Source organism: Eremothecium cymbalariae, chromosome 1, assembly GCF_000235365.1.
Source record: "Eremothecium cymbalariae DBVPG#7215 chromosome 1, complete sequence".
Lineage (NCBI taxonomy): Eukaryota > Fungi > Ascomycota > Saccharomycetes > Saccharomycetales > Saccharomycetaceae > Eremothecium > Eremothecium cymbalariae.
This window is the reverse complement of record NC_016449.1, coordinates 846,984-872,360: the sequence shown is the minus strand read 5'-3', so window position 1 is coordinate 872,360 and position 25,377 is coordinate 846,984. Positions and strand designations below refer to the sequence as shown.

Below are 25,377 nucleotides of genomic sequence, written 5' to 3'. Positions count from 1 at the left end.
AGTTCCTTTCTATACATCTCTTTTCCCATCAAAAACCAACGGAGGCAAAAAAGTTCTAAGGATGTTTAGGACAGGATATAGATCATTCATACCCAATCTGGGATCAAGATTATGCTTTGGAAGAAACTTTCGTGTAATCAGGGCCTATACTATCGGGAATAGTTCTCGCGGAGCTGGCAGCAAGTCTAATACTGGCTTAAAGGGTCTTATGCAAACTTATGGCTGGTCCGCTCTTGGAGTATACTTAGCATTGTCTGCAATAGATCTACCTATCTGCTTCTTTGGAGTGCACTCGATGGGTGAGGTAAATATTAAGGTGTACTTGAACCGGTTAAAGAATGTTGCTGGATTTGGCAAAGATGAACAGCAACTACGAGAAGAGTTGGAATTAGAGATGAATCAAAGAGAAATTGACAAGTTAAATGACTCTAAAAAGGACCAGAGCATTTTAGAACGGGTGAAGAATAGTAATGTTCTGGCAGAGTTTGTAATTGCCTATGGAATTCACAAATCATTGGCGTTCATTAGAATTCCAATTACTGCGGCAATAACACCTGGCTTAGTAAGATTATTGCAGTCGTGGGGCTTTAACTTGGGTAAAATGAACAAACGGTCTAAGCCACTGTATGGCACTGGTAAATTAATGAACAAGTCTGGACGTGCTGACGATTTTATAAAAGGGACTACCGCCCCTAAAAACCACCCACCTAAACATTAGCCTAGTGGCTCGATGGATTCGATGGCTTTCTGTAAATACGTCCTATATTATATGAATTGTGTCCTGTATATATTAACTATCCTTATAAAATCCACTTATAGTTGCATTTGTTTGTTGCAATTCAGGAATCAGCTATTGTTATTTTATTAAGCTTACGAAAAATGGTAAAATAGTCTCAGATAAGCACTAGTAGCAGACGAAAGGGTTTCTTTTTGCAAATCATGGCCTTGATGGCTGGTCGTACAGTTATTGGAAGCAAGAGTGTACCGGAGGCTTGCTAGAACTTTCTATAAGTACGCTCAACCGTCTGTTTAAATATTGTTTTAACCAGAATTAGCTAGCACAATGCATGTTCAAACAGTGAGTTAAATCTTCCGTGTCAATGTAAAACAGGACACAAATAGATAGCTTTAAAAAATACTAGAGTTTATTCATGTTTCTATTAGTGAGGATATTAGTGAATTGGCATGATCTGCTCAAATCCGAGAGATTCCTAATAGTAGCATTTAGAAGTTAGTAAACCCTTTGTAAACAAAAAAGATGAAAATGTCCAACTACACATACCAAATATTCATCTTTAGCCTTTTGATTAGATAGGCCCTGGGCCATAGACACCAAAGATACGGCTTCGAACATAATTCTTCTTCGTTGCTTGATGGCCTTGTCAATAACCTTGTCATGTTTCATCAGTATCATACCCATTTCCGTATTTTCTGGTTTAGATTCTTTCTCCAACTTATCAAGCTTTTCTTTAGTTTCCTGGATTTCTTGCTTTCGGTGGGCAATGAGTTCCAAAAGTTCTTTATTGCTGGGGTCCTTAATACATTGGTTAAGTTGCCCCTGCCATTCATTAACATCATTATTCAATGCACCACATTCTTCCCGTAATTGGTTAACAGCTTCGATAGTAATATCCTTTTCTTCAACACCATCCGGAATAACCAACGGTTGTTCTTTGCATACATAAATGGCTGCTTTACCAAATAACTTACAAATAATCCTGTCCTGGGCGACCAAAGCGTCAAGTGCCTTAGTGGCGTTTGTTTTTGAAACCTTATTATGTAGGTTTTGAACGATATCATTCACAGCAAATGGCCTATATTGTTCCACAAGATAATTTTCAATTAGGTCTTCAGCTGAACAAAGCACGCGTAAACATGTCAGTATTCTCTTGCCAATATCTGCATAATTTATGTACAGTAACCTCTTAAATAAAACATACCCTCAGCTCCTTTTAATTGTGGGACTTTTTCGGCTTTTTTAGGAGGCATCCTAGCTATATGTTGGTTTTAGTTATTTGAGTTAATGTTGCATATAGAGGTGATCTTGATGTGATCTTTGCCGTTTTTAATGTACACATCGTGATAATTTTTGGAGCTTTCGGCGGCTATATATATGTATAGGTAGCTAGCTCAAAATAAATTAAGTAATGAAATAAAAGCAGGAGATGATAGTAGAGAAAATCTGGCGTACACCTGTAATTAGTGTCGGTAATCATTAGTGTTTGATGAATAACACAGGTTCGGGATTGATTAGTGAAGTCGTTTTAGATATTCGAAGGATTTCCAGTGTGTGATATATTCACCAACCACGTGATATAGAATCTGGGTATCGGGTATAATATTAATGCAATGTAGGAGGAAGGCTAGCCACATAGCCGAACTTTTTAAATACGCAGCTTGGAACCATCTAGGTGTGCCTTTATAGGCCAATAGAAGCTATAGCATAGATTGCGTAGGACTGGATATATTGGTCTATTAGACGACCATTAATATGAGCAAAACAGCAAACATGCTGGCGAGGAGTTTATTGTTGGAGCTCAGCCCAGCATTGTCTGTGGACCTCATTAAGCGGTGCGAAGAAGCTCCGGAACTTGGGTCATAGGTGCTGATGGAATGGTAAGGCTTAACTCTGGGGACGCTATCGAGCCCGGTAGCAGCAGACGCTGTGACTGTGAGTGTAGTTGTGACTGTGGTGCTACGCCATGAAATCATCATACTAACTGGGCACGAGGGCAGGTTGGCATTTGCAAATAATGCAGACGAGCTCAAAGTTGGATAGAATGATGGTTTAGAGGTTATTGGGACTAGAATAGTACCCTCTTCGGTGCTGCTGACGGTGGTAACATGAATACTGCTTGGTGGCGCATCGGAGGTCAATGAACCTCCAGAACCGAGGCTTGTATCGGAGGTTAGGATGTAGGTTGGCGTTGAGTCCGAAGTTGATGTCGGTTGTGTTGGAGATACAACAGGAGCAGGCTCCTCAGAGGAGGATGGTACCGCCGTAGCAAATGTGGTAGTGTATGTGAGATACCCGGAACTGACAGAAGTACATGTACCTGGGACCCATGTTTGCTCGGGTGCGACAAAGGTATATGCGCTAGTCTCAGTTTCGTGCCCTGGCTCTACCCACCAGCTGGTTGTAGATTCGTACACAACAGGCACGTAATAAGTACTCTCATAGATCTGCGTATGCTCTACCGTTTCAACAGAAGTGGTATAATAATCCTTGCATTCATCTTCACAGCCAATAATGACGGTCACTTTTGGTGTGGTATGCTCGTAGGTCTGTGTAATCGTGTGCAAACTTGTCTCCGTTAACGTGTATGTGTTGGTGGTCTGGATCGTACCCGTCACTTCAGACCTAACTTCGGTTTCAATAGAACATGGTTCAAAGATGGCGACAGTGACGGTGTCGGAAACGTTATCGTAGTGCGCCGTTGGATATAATGTCGTCGTGCTCAATGGCCTACTTAGAATGGTAGTCAAGTATGCAGTAGTGCTGACATAGTACGAATCTGAGACCTCCGTAGTTACCACAGTGTAAACATCAGTGACCACAGATGTGGAAATGGCACCGGTGGCCGTTTCCGTTGCCAGCGGCTGATCAGTCGTTGGCAAGGTCGAAGTAGAACCAGCGTGCCCACTGTGATGGACAAGCACGTCGTGGGTGATGTATTCAGTGTACACGAAAGTGTCCTTGCTCACCGACTCATCGTACGTGGTGAAAGTAAATGTCGAAGCAAACGTGGTGGTGCTCTGAGGAATCACGATGCTCGATTCGCTAGCAGAGGTGACCCAATGAGTGCTAGGCACGTCGCAAGAATATTCCACCGTTGTAGACGTCGCCTCTGTCACAGTCACAATATACGTGGTTGGAGAAGCCACAGGAGGTGCAGTTGTAGTCCCCGTACCAGATGGCGCGGGAACCACACTACTAGTTGGCTTCTCAAAGGGCGGCTCGGAAACAGAACTGGTTGGCTCTTCATGTGGCTGATCAGCAGAAGTGGACGTCTCAGTAACAGTAGGACTGCTGTTGCCCGTCGACGTAGGACTGCTGTCGCCCGTCGACGTAGGACTGGGGGGATTGTCAAACTCAGAATTAGTCTGTTAAAAATAAAAATAATTTTAATTGTACGTTAGTATCACTATTGCTTGCCTCCAGGCCCGATGCCGGTCCATTGTTTCCAAACAAAAACAAAAAACGGTTTTTTACATACCTTTGAAATAAACGGAGGGGGCGCATCATAATCATACGAGCTCGCTGAACCATCAGAACCAACAGTAGTACTTTGGACGTCTCCACTAGACGGTGGCGTTGTAAACGCCGGTAGCGCGTCCGATAGAGTAACAATCTGGTCGCTCACACTACTAACAACAACAAGGGTACCTTGCAAAGCAGATTCAGTAGTAAGGAGCAAACCTCCAAAATCAGAATTGATCTGCAAAGAATCGAAACTTAGTCAGTAAAACAGATGGAACACACAGAAAAGAAAGGAGAAAAGAAAAAGAGAAAACCCCTGTTTCCAAAGCAACCCCTGGTCATGGTTCTTCCCACCAATATTCACATACCTTTGGCGGAATAGTCGCCGGTTCCACATCAGCGGCAAAAACAGGTTCAACAGCCTTAACGGCGCCAAAATACAAAGGACCAACCGGATCCCTCCGCGCACCTCCACCCTCACCAGCGGCAATGACAATAACGTCATCATCAACTCCCCCAGCGCCATCATGCAAAGATTTTTCAAAACCAGCATCCTTCTAAAAAAACAAAATGCAGCCGTTAGTATCCAAACAAAAATAAACAACAACCGCCAAGGCGGTTGTTGTTACCACCACCTTGAAAACACACATACATTTGTCTCCGCATCTGCAATAGATGCCAAAGCATACTGTAACGTTAGTCCTAACTTGAACAAAACCGATAAATTAATCATCATATATATCTCTGTCCCTCTCGTTCTTCGTTGAAACTAGTACCAGCACTAGCAGAAGTAGTAGTAAGAAAACTTAAACAATTATTATAGCAGCTCTCCAAAGAAATGGAAAAAAAGTTCTCTGAGACTTTGATTGTTATTAGAGCACCAACCACACAAAACAACACAATTATAAAGATTGCAATGCCAACGCCCCCTCTATATATACTCTACATCCTGCCTTCTGCATTCCATCTGCATTCTATATATAACAACTAGCTACTAAACCGCCCCATGCATGCATTGGAGCTCTGGGTTTGTTTCCCTCAGAACCTTCTGTTTACTCCGGCACCAGTTATTAATGTTAATTAGTTTGTAATGTGCCTTTTCTTTAATAAGCGCCGGCGTCGCAACCCCCAGGGAGGTCACGTGGCCGCGACGGTTTTGTGTCAAAAAGATCTCCCTAAAAAGATAGCGAACAACAATGAAAACAATGACAAAATGGATTGTTACACCCCCTCCCCCCCGTCGTTAAAACGACAGGGGGGAGGGATCAAACGGCGCCGGCGGCGCCGTTTGATATCGTCGTCAGTTGCCGATTATACGATTTCGAGTTGGTTTTCGGGTATCCCTTGAACTCCGTTCTCGTCCCCTCCAAAAGGAGCCTGCCAGAGTCCCCAAATAAAAGCAGTTGTTGCAAGTTAATTAAACAACACAGGCGGAATCGCAGAGATAGATTAGACTGCAATGATCACGACTGGGAACACTATAGGGATAACGCATGTTGCAGATCCCATGTACAGTAGCAACCGCGATTCTGGCGCATCTAGTGCGGTTTGGAAGTACACAGTGAGTTTCTTGAAGAACAAGTACAAGAATTCGATTTGTAGGCTACAGCTAATTGTGATGTCCTTTAATCTTAATGATTTCAGAGTGATGTGGTTTTTCTACCCGTTGCAGGTATGTGTAATTAGAAAGATAGAAAAAAAGACGATTTACATGAAGGAAGCATTTGGATATCCATTGTAAAAAACAAAACGGTGACCAGGGGTTGGTGATGGTGGTTTGGAGTGTTTCTCTTCTGTATCAGGTGTTACGATTGATTGTTAAAGCGATACTAACGCTATAATGCTTCTTTTTTATTTTTGTGCAGGGTATCAGTTTATTTTTCAGCAAACGGGGATATATTGCAATAGCTATTGAGAACTTCTTGTGGTATCTATTATTCTTTTGTCTTTCGGGAGTTATCTATTTTCTGGTTGTTTGGCCAGCTGTGATGGTTTTATTTAGTATTGTTTTTGGTCCTGGTGTGGCGATTGTGGGTACTTTGCATTCCATTCTACATGTGAACCTTTGGGCCATGCAATGGCTTCGGAATAGTTGCATGTCGACGAAGCGGCGTCTCGCAGTGAAAATCAGTAGGCTAGAAGACTTCCCCCCTCTCATGCACCCTGTGTCCAGCAACCAATACATCGATAATACCTTACATCCGCGGGATCTAGGTCATCTAGGATTTTGGATAAACGATTTGCCTTGGGCAGGCGGGAAACTCTTTGTACTTTTCAGCTGGACGGTCATTAAATGTTTAACGTCGTTCATACCCATCGTAGGCTTGTTCGCTGTGGGGTTCCTAGAGTCTTCCACCACCGGTTGGCAATATTGTGACTCACTTCGTCCAGGGGTCGGTTACTACGAGGACTTTGCTAAATTCAAATTGTTTGGTCTTTGCTCAGGAATGCTCGATATGATTCCTATTGTCTCTGGACTAACCTTCACGACCAATTCAATAGGATGTGGTCTAATGATGAAGCACGAATATTGAAGTAACGCATTACAAAAAGAATGAATGTTGTAAAAATATCGGAATATCGAAACGTCTCCACAGCCTCCATACAGCTATTAGTTAATCGCAACTCTATGCATATACCTATTAGATATTGATAACTTAAAATTGCATATATTGCTCTCTATACGGCAAACCCCCTTCCCCCGTTTCTGCTGCCACTTGCTGCGGACCAATTTTTGATTACTCAAACACACCACTTCCTGCTGTCTGATCGCTTCCAATGCCCTATCCTAGGCATTTTCGGGCCTTTTTGAGGCCCGGTTGAAGATCCATCCTATCCTACCTCTGAAAAAGACACACAAGCTTTCCGCAACAGAACGTAGTGGCAGCACGTTTTTGGCCCTGGGAATGTGTGATATGGTTAGGCTTGTGTGTCGCCCGTCGCAAGTGCACACAATGGTATACGACTCACCACCCCTCGCATGCTCCCCCTTCGAGGCTTTCTCAGAACACCTTCCCATTTCTTGGTAATTCTGTCCTAAAAACCCTCGAAAACAGACAGAGCAGAGAGTAAATGCACTACTGGGCTGCTGCCTTCTGTGTATATGACCATCTCATCTCAGTCTGTAATAAAAATAGCCTAACGTTGCATGTGGTAGTTTAACACAATGCATACTATTTAACACAGGATTGCTGCGCGAAAGAAAACGAAAAGAGTATATAACACCACTAGCTGGCTATCTGTGTAACTATCCTCATTGCAAACTGCGGTAGCCCCATTAAACCACCTAGGATTAGGCAGCGGAGGCTGTTTGTATTGGTATATCTTTTATATAATTGATGTATTGTTCCTCCATTTTTAAAGTTCGAGACTGCGTGTAGATATCGTATTAAATGATATCAACATTTTCGAGAGAAAAAAGAAACGTTGATTAAGATACTTCCTGAAGAAAAGTAAAATTTGGCCAACAGCATGTTGAACGTGCAACGGTGAATGCATATGCATGAAATATGGTACTTGTAGTAAATTGCGTATGAAGCTAGCGATAAATAGTAAGGATCTAGAGGATAGAAGTGGAGTGATTTCTATATAGATATATGTGTGATACAGTCGAAAAGAAGAAAAATACGCCTTACAGCGGGCCAGATGCACCTAGGCCATATGTATGCCCCATTTGCTCGAGGGCGTTTCATCGGTTAGAACACCAAACGCGACATATACGCACGCATACTGGGGAAAAACCCCATGGGTGTGATTTTATTGGGTGTGGAAAGAAGTTTAGTAGACGTGATGAGTTGGCTAGACATAGGAGGATACATGCAAGTGACCGACCCAAGGGTAAGCGAGGACGCAAGAAGAAGGTTGATTTAGATTTCCGAGTGCGGGAGCAGCAGCAACAACAAGAACAGGAACAAGAACATCGACAATGGCAGATGTCTGCCTTGTATGTGGATGATGTAATGCCTACAACACAGACGACGTTATTCCACATTGGCGATGAAGAGGACATGCCTCATGTTGTGAAAAGCATAAGGCAGGGAGCAGTGACAGGGCCAGCTGATGGCGTCAGTGACAAAAATCACCAAGTGATTGCAAGGGGTACCGATGGTGACGTGCAGCTAAGCGTTGCGGGAGTTGGTTCAGGAAACAGCCGCAGCTTGAGCCCCATACTGCACGGGCACCTGCCGCATCACTTGCTACCACCGTCAAATATGCCACTCGGTCAATCCAAGTCTACTACATCCATCCCACAATTGCGTATGACGGGCAGCGGGACTGCAACGAGAGCGAAACTTACCGCGCTATCCACGTTGCAGCGGATGACTCCTCTGAATGCCCAACACCACGGCCCGAAGCGGAACACATCAAGCAGCAGCGTCGGGGACGTTGCTGCTGCTGCTGTCGCCGCCATTCCAGTGCCTGGTGCTTACTTAGATGGTGCTCCTCCACTCACCGCTGACTCAGTGGTGCTTCCCAGACCCAGATCGCTTACACAACTGCATGTGATTCCCAAACAAAACTCCTTCATCTCGTTCAGCCAATCAACATCCAGCTACTCCAATCCAATTACAAGAAGCACGTCTTACACTAGCTTGAACTCCCTGCCTTCAACTCTCACCCACGACACCTTTGCCGTCTCAGATCGCGAAGACGCCGTAGCCTTCGCAGACCAAGAAGAATATAACCGCGTTAGAAAGAAGTCCAGAACAGGAACCCCCTCCAGGCGCAATAGCTGTAACTCCTCTATCCCAGAGATCTACTCCTACCTTTCTACAGGCTCTATCGCCGATTTCTCTACCGAACTACAACGAAAGCTACGTCTTCATGCGGAATCTACCTCAGGCCTGGACATGACCACCAGCCCCTCCAACAAATACATCGACTCATCTAACCATCACCATCACCACCACCACCACCACCACCACCATCACAATATCCCGCCCCACAGCTGTAAGAGCACTCCCCAAAGCCCTTCCACCCGTGACTCACCACCTCACGAAAGCCACCCGGCCCAAGAAGCCCCAGACTCCATAATTCTGCCACCAATCAGAAGTCTCCCCTTACCCTTCCCTGATTCCACCGCCATCCCATCCTCCTCACCGAATATCTAGCGTTTTTACCTTAATATCTCGTTTTTCTCGCGACATCCTTCCGTCCCTCTATTTTTGGTACACAGCCCATTTCATTTTGTCCACCTGAACTTATTACCAACAAAACAACACCACCTCCAACACCTCAGCAAGCTCCGCCCACCTTTTGTTTACCATTTCTGTCGAACTCCCATTATCTAGAACCTTCTGTCCCATCCTTTTCCTTTTGGGGGAACTTCATGCGGTGTGGCTAACCGTTTTTTCTCGAGCTAGCCCACACACAATTGCGAGCCCCACGTAATGCGGCGATGCACCTTTCTACTCCACAATAAAATCCACCAACTCAAACGACAACAAACAAAAAAAGTAACCAGGGACTTTAGGCAGCCACCACCCCACCCAGACGACTTCCCTCAACCACGGTCATGTGACAAGGGACGCTAATTACAGGTAAAGGAGAAAATGGTGTGTTATAGATCGTTTAGAGGTTGTTGGAAGCCATTAGAAAAGTGTGCTTGGTCAACCGAGAAAATCAACGGAAGGAAATGTGTCTAGAGACATAGAAAAGGAAAAGATAGAGTGGAGTAAAGAGGGCACATGGCGCGCAGTCGGGAATTTCTACTTTTCTAATTAAAAGCTTGCGTGTGTGTGTGTTTTGGAGGTGTCTCACTTTCTTGTGAAGCGAAGTTCCAGGCCACGCAGGCGATGAGGGAAAGTGAAATATTTGATTATATATATAAAGGTTAGACACAGGAAGAGGCGGAACAAGAAGAACAGAGAAGAGAATTAGTAGCTGAAGAAGACGGGAGAAATCACAATCGGTTCGGAGGAAAAGAAAACAAGAGGATAGAGACAAGAAAATAGAAGGATGTCAGCATTTAACGATTACTGCATAGTGTGTGAACAATTGATAGAAGGTACAGGAGGCGGTTGCCAAGACAAGCTGTATTGCACAGAGGAGTGTAGGAATAAGGATACGAGGGTGGTTCTAGTTGGGCTAGAGGAACAGCAGTATACAGCAGGAGAGCAGACCGAATCGCTGCTTCGGACGCCTAGGGTATATCCCACAGATTGGGTAGCGGTGCAGCAGCGGCAACAGCAGTGGCAAGAACAGGTAATAGATAAAGATGGAAAGTATTATGACGATGATGAAGAGGAGAGTTCTTGTTCAGATTTAGAAATTGAGACATACACTACAAGCCTTACAAGCCTATCAACTGAGCAGGCCCATAGGGTGACAACCCTGGACATGGGAGGATGGACACCTCGTTCTTTTGTGAGTGATGGTCTAGAACACCACAAGCCTGGGTATGGGTTCCAGTTTCTAGACCATACAGCAGAAAATAACTATCAACTTTGGCTTACTTGCAAGATGAAAGAATGAAGTGAGCAGAATAGAACAGGGACCGTAACAGGTCGCTGCGCTAGTATGCTTCCTGCCCTCGCCTCCCCTCTCCCCTATCTTGTAAAGAACAGAGACCAAACACAAGATCCAGTTTTCAGAAAAATGAAAATTTTTTTTTCAAACACGCCACTGTTATAACCACATAAAGCATTTTACAAGAGTGATGACGCCTTGCTCGAAGCCCTATTTCTAGGTCATTTCTTTTTCAATCAAATTTTTTATTTTTCTCGCTTGGCAGGTGGCTTTTTGTAACTCTTTGAATGTTAACAAGATTACGACATGACCGTTGGAACCACAAATTGTGGGTACAAATGACTCCATATATTTAATGAACCTACATGATGCTTAATGAGCACAAAAATAACTATAAAAGAGGAAAAAAAGAAAACATTTTTGCTGGAAAATCGAATTAGTGCAATTTCATCAAGCAGGCAACTGCTTCTGTTGGGGTGTTTGTGCAGAATAAACCCGGAACTTCATATATAGCTACTTGATAGTCATCAACTCTTTCATAAAACTTAGGCCACCAGGCGAAATAAATACACAGGCGCCGCGGACAGACTTAAATGACACTGTCCTACGTAAGCATTTTTCATTCTGTAAATCACGGTTAGAGAGGTAGAGCGACAGTACTACACAAGAGTTGTAGTTTCGAGCATGCAGCTTAGCAATTCTGCAGATCCATGGCTTCGAAGCTATAATTTTCTTATGTCGTATATTTCTGTGGATTGTCACCTAGGTGTGATGAAAAGTATGAGAATTTTATAAAAAAGGATTTTATTGTTCTCCGAAATTATATAGGGTTCATTACAATATTCATGCGCGCATGGAATAAGTGCAATTTTTGCCCTGGTCGTTTGGCATCGTAGTGAGGTGAGACTGAAGAATCTTTTTATGTAGACACGAAGAGATAGAGAACAGAGAGAGGCTCATCCACAGTGGACTTCATTTTTTTCTTAGAAAAACAGAAGAACTAACACAGTGTTTCCAACATTACACTCAGGAGAAGTGTATCGTATATATAACACCAGGCAACAGCATTTCGAGCATATAGTAGTTTTCTATTTACTTTTTATTATCTAATGTTCGTCATCCTTGTAGTATTTAGGTGGATACGGATATCAAGGTCGTCGGCATTTTCTTCAATTTTCTTGATGCGGTCTTTTTGGGAACTAATTTCTTGTCCCGTTGCAATAGCGAGTTTTTTTAGCCTTCCACTAACTTGGGTAATCCTATCCAAGTTGCGGTCGATTTCGACTTCCATCTCGTCATCCGCTTCATCATTCTCAAATTGGAATTTTTTTGCACGCTCCAAGGCTTGTGCTCTTTGGTAACGCTCACGGACGCCTGACTCACTTGACTGCATTGCGTTCTCTATACGTTGGGTAGATTGTTGCAACTTTGAATTTATTTCTTCTTGAAGCGTTTTGTCATTCTTATGCTGGGATTTGATCCTTTCTTCGGCTTCCCTTATCCTGCGTTTGTTGGTAAACGGATTGCCGACATGTACCGCTAGAATGCTCCTGTTTAGTTTCTTCAATTCCCCAACTTTATCTTCTGCAACACGGTTTTGCATTTTCATTAAATTTAGATTCCGTTCCACGTTATTTAGCTTTTCACTCTGGTGGCCCAACATTCCCAACGTATTCATACCTGCCATTTCAGCGTCCTGTGCCATCTTTAATGTATTTCTCGTGGATGCTACCGAACTCTGCTTGGTAAACCGAATTTCTTGTTTGATTTCGTCTACTTCTTCATCTTCTTGTTGGAGTTGCTTCAGCTCTTGTTCACGTTGGATTTCTTCAAATGTTTGAAAACCTTTATGTTCATTAGCCATGCTATCTTCATATCCATCGTGTATCGAGTTGTTCAAGTCATCCTCATCAACCGGGGTAATCTCAGCGTTTAAGTCTAGTTCATCATCGTCATTATCTAAGTGTGAGCCGGATTGAGACGGCCTGAATGAACCACGAGGCTGGGACACATGCATACCACGGGCAGAAGACTCAGATATAGTACGGTTGCTGCTATTGGTCTCACCATAAGTGCCAGACTTCATCGCTGCATAGATATTACCGCCTTTGTTAGACGCCAATGCTCCATACGAATCCGAACTGATGTTTTGATATGGATTCTTACCGGAGCTATTCGTGTTAACTCCTCTATAATTGTTTTGAGAAAAGTTGGTTGGGTTGCCACAATAGGGATCTGTTGATGGCCGATCAGCCCTTTTGGATGATAGATTTGAGCTGTAAGGATCTGATTGCACTTGAGAATACGAGCTCCTACTATTGCTTAGTGAATAAAGATCTTGATTACCATACGCAGCATCCGTTTTGGGTAAATATGGATCTAACTGTGACTTGTTTAAGGAATCCAAGCCTTCAGTCTCGTCATCTTGACCTTGCTGATGAGGTCTACTATACTGTTCGTAACCAGGGGGTGCATAGACCTTGTCTACCCTCCGATCTGCAGCAAACTTACCATAAGCTGCAAATTTTTGTTTATTTCCAGAACCCTGAATTTTTACAGGAATACCCTGTTCATTCAGCAACTCTGTGTTCTTCTCAGGAGTATCTTCCTCTGGAGGCTTGATTTTAAAAAGTTTCTTGAATCCCATCGTTTGTTCGACTGTTATAAACGTTAATTTTTTTAATCGATTATATTAGCAAATATATCATATGAGCAATAGCGTACTACTATCAACGCAACTAGGCCTTGCTTCCTATCCTTTACTGTAACCTGCTAACTGCTTTTAACTAGTTGTACCAGAATTCACAGTTACCAACGTCAGCCCCGTCATACGTTCTCAATGACCGTCATCAAAATCGATCACGTGGTTTAAAATTATCTCCTAAACCACGTCACACAACTCTTGTGAATTAATCTCGGGCTTCTAGACACTCTGGCATGTATTGCTACTCTACATGACTCTATATAAACTTACTGTACGATGTTACATGCCACGGAATACGTTTTTGCTGGCTCTTCTTCTGCCGTCGAGTCTAGGCTTTCTTATACCGTTCTTTGCGTCATCAACGTCAACGTCAGCATCTGGCAGTTGACGTTTCTTCTTTGAGTCTTTCTTCCGTGGGATGAACGTTAATTCAGTTTCGCCATGGTGGTTTCGACGCAGTATCGAAGCATCAGATTTCTTGGCGGACTCTTCGCTCTTTAATTTTTGAAGTTGTTTATCAAATGTAACGCTTTGTGCTAAAATGGTTTGAGAATCTGGTACACCAACACTTAGTTGGTTCACAAATTTATCCTCGAGTTGTCTTTCTTTCTTCTTCCTTTGTAATTCAGTTACTTTTTTGAGAATTTTCTTCTTGTCCTTTTCACTTAGTTTAGTTTCGATGTCCGTTTCGGATTCTGAATCGTCATCGCTGTCATCTGAATCAGAATATTGATTCTTACCTTCTTTAGCAGCAATTCTTTCTTCATCAGATTCTTCGGCGGCTGTAAGAGCTCTAATACGTTTTGCAGCACCTTGGTCTGTTTCTCTGGTGGATTTTACTGGATTTAGCTGTTTATAATCATAATCGTCTTCATCAATTTGGAAATTTTCATCTTCAAACATTTCCTTGAAACGGTCATCATCAAGGACTTTTTCTGCAACCTTTCCACCACGCTTTTCAGATAGTTTTTCAACAAGATTCTTATTAACTTTAACTTTAGATTTTTGAACTGCTCCGGAAGTTCTGATTCTAGATTCTCTTTCTTTGTCAATACGTTTTCTGATTTCCCTTTCCCTTTCGTCACGGTAAGAGTTTGGATTGGCGATTAGGGAAACCTTATCATATAGCTCTGAATTGATAAAGAAACCATGCATGTATGCTCTAAGCACTTTGGAACCAACCAAATGGGTTAAGTTTAATTTTGAAACATCTTGCCTCGTGATAAATCTATAGTTCGAATACACGGAATCACTTGGTTTCTCTTCCAATTCTTCTGTTATCGAGTCTAAGAATGAACACCAAGTTGGAGCAGGTCCTAGATTAGGAATATAATAAGTGTGCATTGGAATACCCTCATTGGCTGTAAAAAACATACCCGTTCCTGGAACATGTTCAATATCGTTGATATCAACACTTGGTTCCATGGAAGTATAAGGTTTTCCGTTGGTTCTATCCCAGATCTTGGCTATACGTTTATCACAGGTCAATATTTTGTTGGAATCATTGTTGACACCAACATTATCCAACCAAATAATTTTCTTGATTTCGAAACCATACCCTTGGTCCTTCACCAGCAACGGCTGCGCTGTACGAAGATCATATAAATAAGAGTAACCATTCGAGGTACCACAAGCAAAATTCAAACCGTCATTTCTAAAAGATGTAGTTGTCACTTGGAATGGTGCAGAGTCAAATTGATTTTCTAAATACAACTTGGCAATGCGTGAACGAGCCCTTGGATCCCAGAATTCCACCACACTATCCTCCATCCCAACAGAAACCATGCCATTGACGTCGTTAATATTAACATGATTTACACCCTCACTATCTAACTTAAACGGATTCAGATATCTACCCTGCTCCAAGTTTAATCTGTATAATTCATCACCCGAAGCCCCAACATATAAATCACAGTTAACTTTATTATAACTCAAACTTCGACCAAACTTCGGGATCCTCGTGGTATAGTGAAGTCCACCCTTATTCTGAAACTGAATGCTTCTATCATTTTGCAAGTGAACACTTTTAGTCCAATCATTTGAAAGTATAACGAAATCCACATTCTCTGCATCTGTATGTCTTTCAAACTTCATTGACAAATTGGCAAAGTCGTATAGATGGATTTGAGGTTTGTAAGTACCTGTTGCCATAGCATACTTCCCATCAGGTGTAACTTTTATCTTGTTTGAAGCTTCGCTGAATTCAAAATCTTGAACCAATTCAACTCTATTCTGCCATTCTAAATCATTCTTTAGCGAACGCTTACGTTTCTTAGCGATCCAGTCAGGTAACGACCGAGAAACGTTCGTACCAGCAACCTGATAAACTGAGACATCACTTGCAGATGTTGACTTCAAAACCATAGTGGTATAAAGCTTATATATGAAACCTCCGTTCAGAATTGCCTCATCTATATAATGCGATGAGCTTATTGCCATATTCCAAATCCTTCGCCATATTAAAAATTTGATGAGTTCTTCCGTTTCTTTTTAAACATATAGATCATTGTATACGTAATGGTGATAACTCCGGCGGATTTTCATTAAGCAACTTGCAGGTGAATGCATTGAATGTATTAAATTGAAACCGTCAAGTTAATTTCGGCCCTAATTTGGGGCATTATTAACACTACAAGTGGCCTTGTTGTTCTGCAGTTATTGATTAAAAATATGTAATTGTCTGGTTATTGAATGAGTTGCAGGCAAGCTATCTGCAGCGCCGTTACCGACAAAATTCAAAAACTTGAAAGTTTAGGATATTGTGAAACAAACGTTGAGATACCTTCTACTTCCACATTGAGTGATAGTACTATTAACTCTAGCGATAAAGATAATGGAGGATTATAACTTAATAACAGAGTAAGTAGTAAGCCGTTAACTGTTCTTATGTGAATGTTATGAAATGATCGGAACGTATACTCAATATAATACAAGTAATACATATTAACGGAAAGGAAAATTTTAAACTGTACTTCTTGGAATGGTCTAAATATCGGAATAGCTATAGAATGCCCCTTATGATTGTCTTAGAATGTTGTTTTTACGGTGGCCTACATGTGCATCTTTTCAAATTCATCAACGTGTATACTCTGCGTTCTGCTATTGTTAACTGCTCTGTTGTGCCCACCTAATATATAGTTTTTACCGCTATTGACCAATTTCCCAGGTCCTGCTGATGTCAAAAATGAAGGCGATTGTTGCTGTTGCTGTTGTCCATATGGAGATGGGCCTGTGGGTGTACCCGTAGGGGGTTGCCAAGTCCTTTGATGTTGTGGGGTTGCTGTAGAATTTGAGGTTGCGGATGAAGCAGTGGAGTTACTTGTGGGCATTGAAGGATAACTACTATGTCTGGTTGGTGTTGGTCTTACCACTGTTTGCTGGGGGATATAGAAGGAATTCGAGGAACTGTAAGTATCTGTAATAGGTGTTGGTAATTGTGGTGTATTGTTATGACCAGTCCCAAAAAGCATGGGAGAAGGAATAGAGGTGTATAAAGTCGATGGTGGTTGTGGCGGTAGATTGACGGAATTTGAGGGCGAATGCCTTGATGGTGTAGTAATGTTAATATTTTGGGGAATAAATGAGGTTGCATTGGTGTTGAATTTAGGCTTGTTGATTGTTGGTGTTTGTAGCGGAGTGGTATCTACCATAAGGCTATCTGGAGGCGATGCTCCATTATGGATTGGCATAGATAATGGGACGGCTGATAATGGAGTAAATGGGGGCGGTTTATATTCTGGTATTAATCTCAAAAGTTCACCATATGTTTTTGTGACGGTAGATGCATCAGGCTGTTTTGTTTTAAAGACTCGAGTAAAGAATAATTTGTAATTACTACTACCATCGTTCCATAAACCAATATAGTCGTTCAAAGCCTGAGTTGTTAGTTCATTTTGGAGACACAATTGCAATATACGATCGGTATCACCGTGGAAAAATAAATGGTTTAGCAACAATATGGACTTCTTTTGAATAGTCAAATCTTCAATGGATATCATGGATACAAACTTAAGCAGGTTATATAGCGCAGAACTACCATGATTTTCGATCAATTGCTCTAAACACTTTAAGACATGAGTAAAAATGAGTCTGCCGTTGATTTGATACAATTTTGGGGAAACCAACTTTGCAGAATCTGCAGAGGACTCCAACAACTGATCAGATAGAAGTAATGAAGTAATCAGTGGAATATAGTATAGCTCCATAAACTGCAAGCAAGTGTCATTTTCAATACCTTGTAAAGCCTCATTGTCAGGCGTTGTTCCATAGTAGTTATCACTATAATTCACAAAATGCAAGGAATTCAGTTGAAGCTCCTGATAAAACTCCAATAATGAGTGATTGATTGACAGTAATAACGTTAATGAATCCAGCAAATTAGTGATAATTTGAGAGTAGTCTGTGATTATATTAGAAGGCAAATACGCAGATGCATAGTCAAAGGTGAACAAGGATTTGGATATGGGTGGCAAGTATGGTAGTAGTCTGTGAAATCCAGAAGGGATGACATACTTGTCATGTTTTTTGAACCAAGCTAGATCAACTTGCTGGTTGACACCTGCTTCGGTGGTATTTCCAACGTTAAGCAAAAATCGTGCTACAACAAACTGCAACATATTGATCAAAGCTGGCAAACTTTGAGTAGTGCCTAGTTCGCCTAACTGTAAATGCAACTTCGTAATATCCTCTGTTGTGCCATCACGAACAATTGTATGAAACTGTGACAATGCAATTTTTAGCAAATTCGTTAAATGTGGCTCTTGTAGGAAGTTCATCTCAGAATGGTCCAAAATTTCCATTAACACCTGAAACTTGAATTTCGGATCTGAATGCAACAACGTAAAACTATTGTTCCCAACACATTTGGTCAAAAAGGGCAATGCAAATTCTTTGAATTTGGGCTCATTGATTTGCGAATCTGAAAACCTCAAAAACCTGTTTGCCGTCATATAGATAAAGTAATTCCACGATCCCAAGTTCCTTGCGGAAAGCTGTCGCCACTGATCCACATTACGGCACTTTACCGAAATGATAAAATCTTGAACAGATTCATCATGAATACGAAGCAATAACCTTTCTTGGATAACGAAATCATGAAGGGTAATAGACCCACCTAGTTTCAAGTATCTGGACCATAGCGGCAACCACTGATCAACAAGCACTCGATCCAATTGCAAATTCAGGTAAGAAAGAGATTTCTGATGCAACGTACTAAAATTCTCTAAATGTGATATCACAGAATAAAACCCTATTTTCTCTGTACTCCTTCCACCACTCCCTGATCCTGCCATCCTAGATAACGAACTTCTCAAACAGTCATCCTTGGACCATATCTGAACAAACCTCACCACAAGAGGCTGCAACGCGTTGATCACAGAACAATAAGCAAACAAACACGCAAACAAATCAAGCGAAGCCAAGTCTGGCCTCTCCATAATAGCCCCCAAAACAGGAATAAATATATCCTGCCGCTTCCCAGCATCAACAACAGAAAGCTCAAACCGGTTATTAACCGACTTCAAAACATCTAACAAATTAAACCCAATACCCACTGTCGTCTCATGATCCCCTTCTAACCCTCCTGAAAGCTCCTCAATCGCTAAAACTATTGATCCCACTACCGACTGCTGCAAGCTCTCCCGCTCACTTCGGTTGTTCGTCATGGGCGGCTCTTTTCTCTGCTATTCCTTCTCCTTCTCTATCTTTCAAACTAATTCTAACAGTCAAAAAGGGGAGAAAACAGATCGGGTAGTGATAAAACAGCTCAAGTTTTACTCTTTAAAACACCAGAAAAAAAATTATAAACCTTCAGTATTCAGATAATAACTATAATACTATCTTTTCCAACAATTTCCCACGTTTAGAATACACATATATCCTCTACCGCTCTTTATTTTAGCTCTGTTGAAGCTTTTCTATGTGAACTGTAGCGTTTTTATACCAGCGCTCCCTATGTGTTCCACTTGCTTTATGGGTGTTATATGTATTTTACTATCTATATGTGTATTACTAGGGGTGAGAGGTACTGTGACTAGTCGACCGCATTTCCAAAGCAAGACATAGAAGAACGTAGTATATGGGTTCTACTTTTGGCTGTTTGGGGGATCCCGTGTTTTAAAGTTCACGCGTTTCTGGAGCGCCTACGAAACAAGGACTAAAAGAAGCAGAAAATTTTTTTAATTTTGCCACCGGATCACGTGCTAGGCACGTGATCCGGGACGGCTGCCGGGCCTGGGACGCCGTGCATTGCGGTGCTGTTCTGAAATGCAGTCTAACTTCGTTGTTCGACGGCTCGGTCGGCGGTATTGCGTGTGTCACGTGATGTTTCGCTTTCATTGTTCCTTTTCTCCCCTCGAGAGATTTTTGCGCGGCGCTAGCAACGCAGATGACAATACGGGGAGCCAATTTTGTTGGGTGACCGCAGGATAGGCAGCCAGAGAGGTGAGTATTGGTTGGCAGACGATGTATGATATATATACTTTGCACTGAGGCAGGCAGGCAGCCATCGCTCGAGGCACAAACAGCGCAAGGGAGACGGGAAGGAGCAAAAAAAGGCAACAGTTTCTCTAGTGCAATCCCACATATTCAGACTACCAGGCAATACGATTCTATGGGGAGGCTGTGCCAAAGGGTGAAATGGGTGACAAAGGGGCGTGCAAAAGAGCACTATTGATTATAGATGTTCAGAATGATTTTGCGAATGCAGATGGGTCCTTGTCAGTAGCGGATGGCATGTCAGTGGTGGATCCAATAATCAAACTGATGCAGCAGGATCATTGGACATGTGTTGCAATGACCAGGGATTGGCATCCTGCTGGACATGTGTCTTTTGCGAGGAGTCATGGGGTTGAGGAGTTTAGTAGCGTGACATACGAGTCGCCGGCGAAAGAAGGAGAGACCCAGCAGGGTACTTTATGGCCTGTGCATTGCGTGCAAAAGAGCTGGGGTGCACAGGTAGTGGAGCCGCTTGAGCAGGCTTTTAAAGACTTGGCGGTGCCACATAGGCTAGTTGATAAGGGGGCGCTTGCTGACCGTGAGTACTACTCAGGCTTTAATGATATATGGGACATCCATCACACCGAACTAGACGATTTTCTCAGGCTTCACGAGATATCCGACGTGATTGTCGTGGGGTTAGCTCTGGACTACTGTGTGAAAAGCACGGCAATCAGTGCTTCTAAATTGGGCTACAAAACAGCAATCTTGCGCAGCCATACAAGGGCGATCTATGCGGATGATGCTTCAGTACAAAAACTAAGCCAAGAACTCTCTGATGCCGGCGTGCAGTTGTTGGACGAGATTGTTTACTTTTAATGAAGAGGTATGCCGCATACGTATGTACATATACATATATATATGTATATGTATATGTATATGTATATCATACGGCTTTTGAAGAGGATTAGAATTTTGTGCTATGTCACTGAACATTGCTATGTGAGCTGCAGGCATTCCATGTGAGTAGATGCTGTGGTTTCTGGACTTGCATTTTTTTTCACGCGAAAAATTCTTCTTCAATACCTTAAGTTAATGGTGTCCTTTAGGGATCGGGGCTATATCATAAGTAGACAGACACATATATACACATTCCAAGTTTCTGTATACTGTGAAAGATAAATTTGGGTTTATTTTGTGGGATATTAGTTAAGTTGAAAAAATATTTGCTGTCCAGAACTGGGTTCTTTGCAAAGACTGGGGTTATTTTAGTCTATCCTGTCAGCTTGCAACTTTTGGTCTTTTCCATATCATATTATTACACATCGCCATTGTTAGTATTTTTTTGAATGCAACTCTGTTCAGAAGCAATTAGAAATGATAAGATTGAACAAGAAGTATAGGTCGTTTCTGATAGGTACGTTGGTGGTTTTGGTTTTTTTTCAACCAATTGGTCGAATTATAATCTGCACCGGGCATTTATGGGTCGGATTTCTGCCCCCCTAATGTTGCCCACTACATCTCATTCAGACAACCTCAATTTGAAGAAATTCCTTCAAGATGACTTTGAGGCCAATGATTTGAGATCTCAGTTGGCGGCCCTTTTCCCTTATGACTCCAAGACCAAAATCCCGAAGCGTATTTGGCAAACCTGGCGTGACCCAGTGAATAGTCCCAAATTTCCTGAAGCTTCGCTTCATCACGTTGAGGAGTGGAAAAAGAGGGCAGCAGAGATAGTTGGTGAAGAATATGATTACTTCTTTATCAGCGATGATGAGATAATGCCGTTATTGAAACAGCTGTATGGCACTGTTCCATATGTGATACAGGCATTCATGTCAATGCCAGAGCCTATTCTAAAAGCAGACTTTTTCCGGTATTTGATTCTGTATGCTAAAGGAGGCATATACTCAGATATCGACACTTATCCTTTAAAGCCATTCAATGAGTGGTTTTTTCTGAGCCCTGCAGGCCTCAAAGATTACATGAACAAGAAAATAGGATATGGGCCTGCTGGGAACCAAAACGGCCAAGGGAGCACCTTCGAACCTGGGTTAGTGATTGGGATTGAAGCCGACCCCGATCGCTCGGATTGGGCAGACCATTACGCTCGTAGAATTCAATTTTGTCAGTGGACTTTTCAATCGAAACCTGGCCATCCGATTTTGCGGGAGTTAATTGTAAATATAACTGCTACCACATTGCACAGTACAGACAAGCTTATATCTGACATTAAGTTGCCGCTACACACGATAGAAAAATCACATCAAGTTGATTACAATGTAAATTACCGACACAAAAAAATGCACAGCTTAGATTTTGATGTTGAAGCTAAAAAGACTTCGGAAAACACAGATGGAACGGACGTTATGAATTGGACCGGTCCTGGCATATTCTCAGACATTATTTTTGAATATTTTGATAACTTGTTGAGAACCAATGACAATATAGCTTTGTACAATGATAACTTATTGGAGGAAGATCCCAAAACGGGAGCAAAGAACAACGTGGAATCTACCACTCATAAATTTTACAAACAGATTTCGACATCTATCATTTCAGCTACTCCAAAACTTCATTGGAGCTTTTTTTCTCTTATTCAGCACCCAGTAATAGTTGATGATGTCGTCATACTCCCGATTACTTGCTTCTCCCCAGGTATCGATCATATGGGTTCTCGGAATGACGACGATCCAATGGCATTTGTCAAGCATTTGTTTGAAGGTTCATGGAAGAGCCCTGGACAAGAAGTTTTGGGAGGCTGAATTTGCTTAGATAAGCTTATTTACGAACACTCCTTGATAACGTGGCGGCTTTTTGGGATGATCTAACCCTCTAGATTTGAACATCCTTTTTGTGTTGCTAACAAGTACACCGAGTAAAGTTCAACTTCCACTCTCAAATGTTATACATAACCTTTAAATATGACCGGAAAGGTAAATTAGGGAGGGGTGCTAAATGTAGTGTTTACACGCATTGTACTGCGTGAGCATTTTGGCTTTGTTGAACATGGCCAAGTGGATAAACCTAGATCTTTTTTGCCTTCTTCCTAGAGGCGTAGAAAAGATCCACGGATCCTACAATTATGTAACTAACCTTTTTTGGCAACAAATACTTCTAGAACTTAAGCGGATACAAGCACCTGCGTTGGGCGACTTACTGTAAACACGAATTTGAATCAGTTTATGGTCTAATCTGACTAGATGCGTGGGGGTTTTTGAATGGCATGCAATCTTCGAGGTTAAAAATTTTAGATATTCCGCATGTCATTCTCCTATTTGTGGGTTTCAACTCATGCAATCTGCCGAAAATGGCACCATAGATACGTCTCATTGGTGTTTGAATATAATCGAGCTACAATATGAATTTGCACGGCTGTTTAGGCCTAGAAAGTTCAGGCCTAGAAAGTTCAAGAGAAAGCGTTGAATACCACGCACGTTAAGGAACATTACATTCGCCCTTACATTATGCAAGTGACAGATCACAGAAACAAATGTTGCAGTTCCAGGCGTTATTATAAAGCCCATTTTTTTGAATAGCATTAATTTTAAAAAAATGTGATAAAATATCTTCAGTATTATATGGATCACTCAATTAATTGAATATCTGATAAAATGTTTTATGGATGACGATCCCAGTTACATTTCCAAACCTTCCTTCGAGAATGTGCACAAAATTATAGGTGTTGCACAATGTGCAATACCTATAATAAATAGTTCATGTCTGAATTGCTCCCAGGCGTTGATTGATCTGCCTAGCAACGCAGCCGTAATTTCAGGATTAACGGTATTGAAAGGCATATAGGTATTATCTTCTAAAATTTATAATTGCACGATCCGTATGAGAGCAACTGAGCCATATAATATACACACGTGATTAAAAATATTCTTGATACCGCAGAATTTCCTATAGGGCGAGCTAGTGTTACGTATAAAGGTTTACTAACGAATACTGAAACTAGCCTATTTACACATTCCTCTATTTGATATAATCAAGTCTGACAAATAACGATTTTAGTTCTGCTCAGAGCCATATTAAGCCAAATACAGATCGGGAATCGTGGAAAGGTTCTTTTTCATCATTCATGAAATAATATCTATGTTAATGTAGGGTATGCCAGCCAATACCTGCTCGAGTGATATGTGGTGTCGAGGCGATTACTGTTATTGCCTTTTGCTTTGTGACAAGTTGTCGAGGCCACTAACTGAGGTCACGTGCTAGCTTGAACTTCACATCACGTGACCCGCTAATACTTAGGTTGACAATCAGTTACTGTTTATGTAGTGTCTAATCTGGCTCAACTACCCTCTGGGGATCTAGCTGGACCTAGCATCTAATCTAATCTAGCTAGCTTGGGTCTCCTTATATACTTTCTGCTGTCATACTTTAAGCTCTTCTCTCAGCAAGCAACCTGCAGGATGCTGGTTGACACATAACCCGGATGCTGGCTCCTGGTTGACGTCACCATAGTACTCAGCCTTCTCATATTCATCTGATGGCTCTGATACGCTGCTTCTTAGCTTGGTTGTCGCTGTCTACTAGCTTCTCTTTTGATTTTACTGTCGAGGGCCACTAGTTGGGGTCACGTGCTAGCTTGAACTTCTCGTCACGTGCCAACTAATACTTAGGTTGATGATCAGTTACTGTTTATATAGTCTCTAATCTGGCTCAACTACCCTCTGGGGATCTAGCTGGACCTATATCTAATCTAATCTAGCTAGTTTGGGTCTTCTTATATAGTTTCTGTTGTCCTACTTAAGCTCTCTTGCTTACTTGCTATGCAGATTCCTAGCCGATAACAGCTCAGTGGTTATCTTGACACTTCTAACAACTCTGATTCGCTGTTATACAATGGTTATCATCTTCATAGTCTCCTAACGACTCTGATTCGCTGCTTCTTTGTCTTGTTATCGTGACTATCAACATGCTCCTTAGCCTGACTATCATAACTATCGGGATGCTCTTTTGATTTTACGACACATGTGAAGAACAGACAAGCATATACCTCCAAACATATCAGAAACAGCTAAAGAGAGTATTATTAGGGCGTGTGGCGTAGTTGGTAGCGCGCTCCCTTAGCATGGGAGAGGTCATCGGTTCGATTCCGGTCTCGTCCATATAGTTTGACTGTAGTTTATTTTTCATTGTTCTGAGTGGCTATATGGCTGAATTTTCTCAATTAAGATACATGTCAAATTTCATAGTAGCGCAGGTCGCCGCTGCAGATCAGCTTAATTTGTGGTTGCAAACCATCAATAGGCCCAAATCAGCGATAATAATAAATAAGCCTTTGTTTTTATTAAATCGCAGCAGTACTCCTAAAAAGCAGCTAACTTCTGCACTCAAAAATTACGTACCTTGCTTGATTCCTAATTTACAACACCCAAATATATTTGCTGTCTGCAATTCTTAAGTTCACCCTGCGCCAATTAATTTACGGCCTTGCAACACATATTCGTATTAAGGACATAAACCAATCAATCTTTAGTTCCTCATTCTATTCAACATAAAGAACAATGGCATATTAATTACAGTTATCTTATGGTTCTATGGTAGGATTTATGTTCAC

The 25,377-nt window shown here is 41.8% G+C and overlaps 11 protein-coding genes and 1 non-coding gene across 12 annotated transcripts, besides 2 other annotated features; 7 read left to right on the top strand and 5 right to left on the bottom strand.

Moving 5' to 3' along the window:
* Window positions 1–61: 61 nt before the first annotated feature.
* Window positions 62–718, top strand: NAT2 (Nat2p; the record flags this gene model as incomplete). The annotated part of the gene is made up of 1 exon (XM_003644416.1): window positions 62–718. The coding sequence occupies one exon, from the start codon at window positions 62–64 to the stop codon at window positions 716–718; it is 657 nt and encodes a 218-aa protein (XP_003644464.1).
* Window positions 719–1,231: 513 nt separating this feature from the next.
* On the bottom strand, window positions 1,232–1,989 carry HOP2 (Hop2p; the record flags this gene model as incomplete). Its single annotated transcript, XM_003644415.1, has 2 exons — window positions 1,232–1,854; window positions 1,941–1,989. The coding sequence occupies 2 exons, from the start codon at window positions 1,987–1,989 to the stop codon at window positions 1,232–1,234; spliced, it is 672 nt and encodes a 223-aa protein (XP_003644463.1).
* Window positions 1,990–2,475: 486 nt separating this feature from the next.
* On the bottom strand, window positions 2,476–4,937 carry Ecym_1417 (uncharacterized protein; the record flags this gene model as incomplete). Its single annotated transcript, XM_003644414.1, has 4 exons — window positions 2,476–4,104; window positions 4,218–4,439; window positions 4,570–4,758; window positions 4,854–4,937. 4 exons carry the CDS (start codon window positions 4,935–4,937, stop codon window positions 2,476–2,478), a joined length of 2,124 nt encoding a protein of 707 aa, XP_003644462.1.
* Window positions 4,938–6,189: 1,252 nt separating this feature from the next.
* Ecym_1416 (uncharacterized protein) lies at window positions 6,190–6,735 on the top strand (the record flags this gene model as incomplete). The annotated part of the gene is made up of 1 exon (XM_003644413.1): window positions 6,190–6,735. The coding sequence occupies one exon, from the start codon at window positions 6,190–6,192 to the stop codon at window positions 6,733–6,735; it is 546 nt and encodes a 181-aa protein (XP_003644461.1).
* A 1,062-nt stretch (window positions 6,736–7,797) lies between these two features.
* MIG1 (transcription factor MIG1) lies at window positions 7,798–9,312 on the top strand (the record flags this gene model as incomplete). Its single annotated transcript, XM_003644412.1, has 1 exon — window positions 7,798–9,312. One exon carries the CDS (start codon window positions 7,798–7,800, stop codon window positions 9,310–9,312), a length of 1,515 nt encoding a protein of 504 aa, XP_003644460.1.
* An 847-nt stretch (window positions 9,313–10,159) lies between these two features.
* Window positions 10,160–10,675, top strand: ECL1 (Ecl1p; the record flags this gene model as incomplete). The annotated part of the gene is made up of 1 exon (XM_003644411.1): window positions 10,160–10,675. The coding sequence occupies one exon, from the start codon at window positions 10,160–10,162 to the stop codon at window positions 10,673–10,675; it is 516 nt and encodes a 171-aa protein (XP_003644459.1).
* Window positions 10,676–11,771: 1,096 nt separating this feature from the next.
* On the bottom strand, window positions 11,772–13,316 carry SEC9 (Sec9p; the record flags this gene model as incomplete). Its single annotated transcript, XM_003644410.1, has 1 exon — window positions 11,772–13,316. The coding sequence occupies one exon, from the start codon at window positions 13,314–13,316 to the stop codon at window positions 11,772–11,774; it is 1,545 nt and encodes a 514-aa protein (XP_003644458.1).
* A 336-nt stretch (window positions 13,317–13,652) lies between these two features.
* Window positions 13,653–15,812, bottom strand: ENP2 (ribosome biosynthesis protein ENP2; the record flags this gene model as incomplete). Its single annotated transcript, XM_003644409.1, has 1 exon — window positions 13,653–15,812. One exon carries the CDS (start codon window positions 15,810–15,812, stop codon window positions 13,653–13,655), a length of 2,160 nt encoding a protein of 719 aa, XP_003644457.1.
* Window positions 15,813–16,423: 611 nt separating this feature from the next.
* Window positions 16,424–19,036, bottom strand: VIR1 (Vir1p; the record flags this gene model as incomplete). Its single annotated transcript, XM_003644408.1, has 1 exon — window positions 16,424–19,036. The coding sequence occupies one exon, from the start codon at window positions 19,034–19,036 to the stop codon at window positions 16,424–16,426; it is 2,613 nt and encodes an 870-aa protein (XP_003644456.1).
* A 973-nt stretch (window positions 19,037–20,009) lies between these two features.
* Window positions 20,010–20,687, top strand: PNC1 (nicotinamidase; the record flags this gene model as incomplete). The annotated part of the gene is made up of 1 exon (XM_003644407.1): window positions 20,010–20,687. The coding sequence occupies one exon, from the start codon at window positions 20,010–20,012 to the stop codon at window positions 20,685–20,687; it is 678 nt and encodes a 225-aa protein (XP_003644455.1).
* A 602-nt stretch (window positions 20,688–21,289) lies between these two features.
* OCH1 (initiation-specific alpha-1,6-mannosyltransferase) lies at window positions 21,290–22,573 on the top strand (the record flags this gene model as incomplete). Its single annotated transcript, XM_003644406.1, has 1 exon — window positions 21,290–22,573. The coding sequence occupies one exon, from the start codon at window positions 21,290–21,292 to the stop codon at window positions 22,571–22,573; it is 1,284 nt and encodes a 427-aa protein (XP_003644454.1).
* Window positions 22,574–23,997: 1,424 nt separating this feature from the next.
* Window positions 23,998–24,203: a sequence feature (soloLTR fragment).
* Window positions 24,204–24,368: 165 nt separating this feature from the next.
* Window positions 24,369–24,652: a sequence feature (soloLTR fragment).
* Window positions 24,653–24,852: 200 nt separating this feature from the next.
* On the top strand, window positions 24,853–24,925 carry Ecym_1408. Its single transcript has one exon. It is a non-coding gene; the product is annotated as a tRNA-Ala (tRNA).
* Window positions 24,926–25,377: the final 452 nt, after the last annotated feature.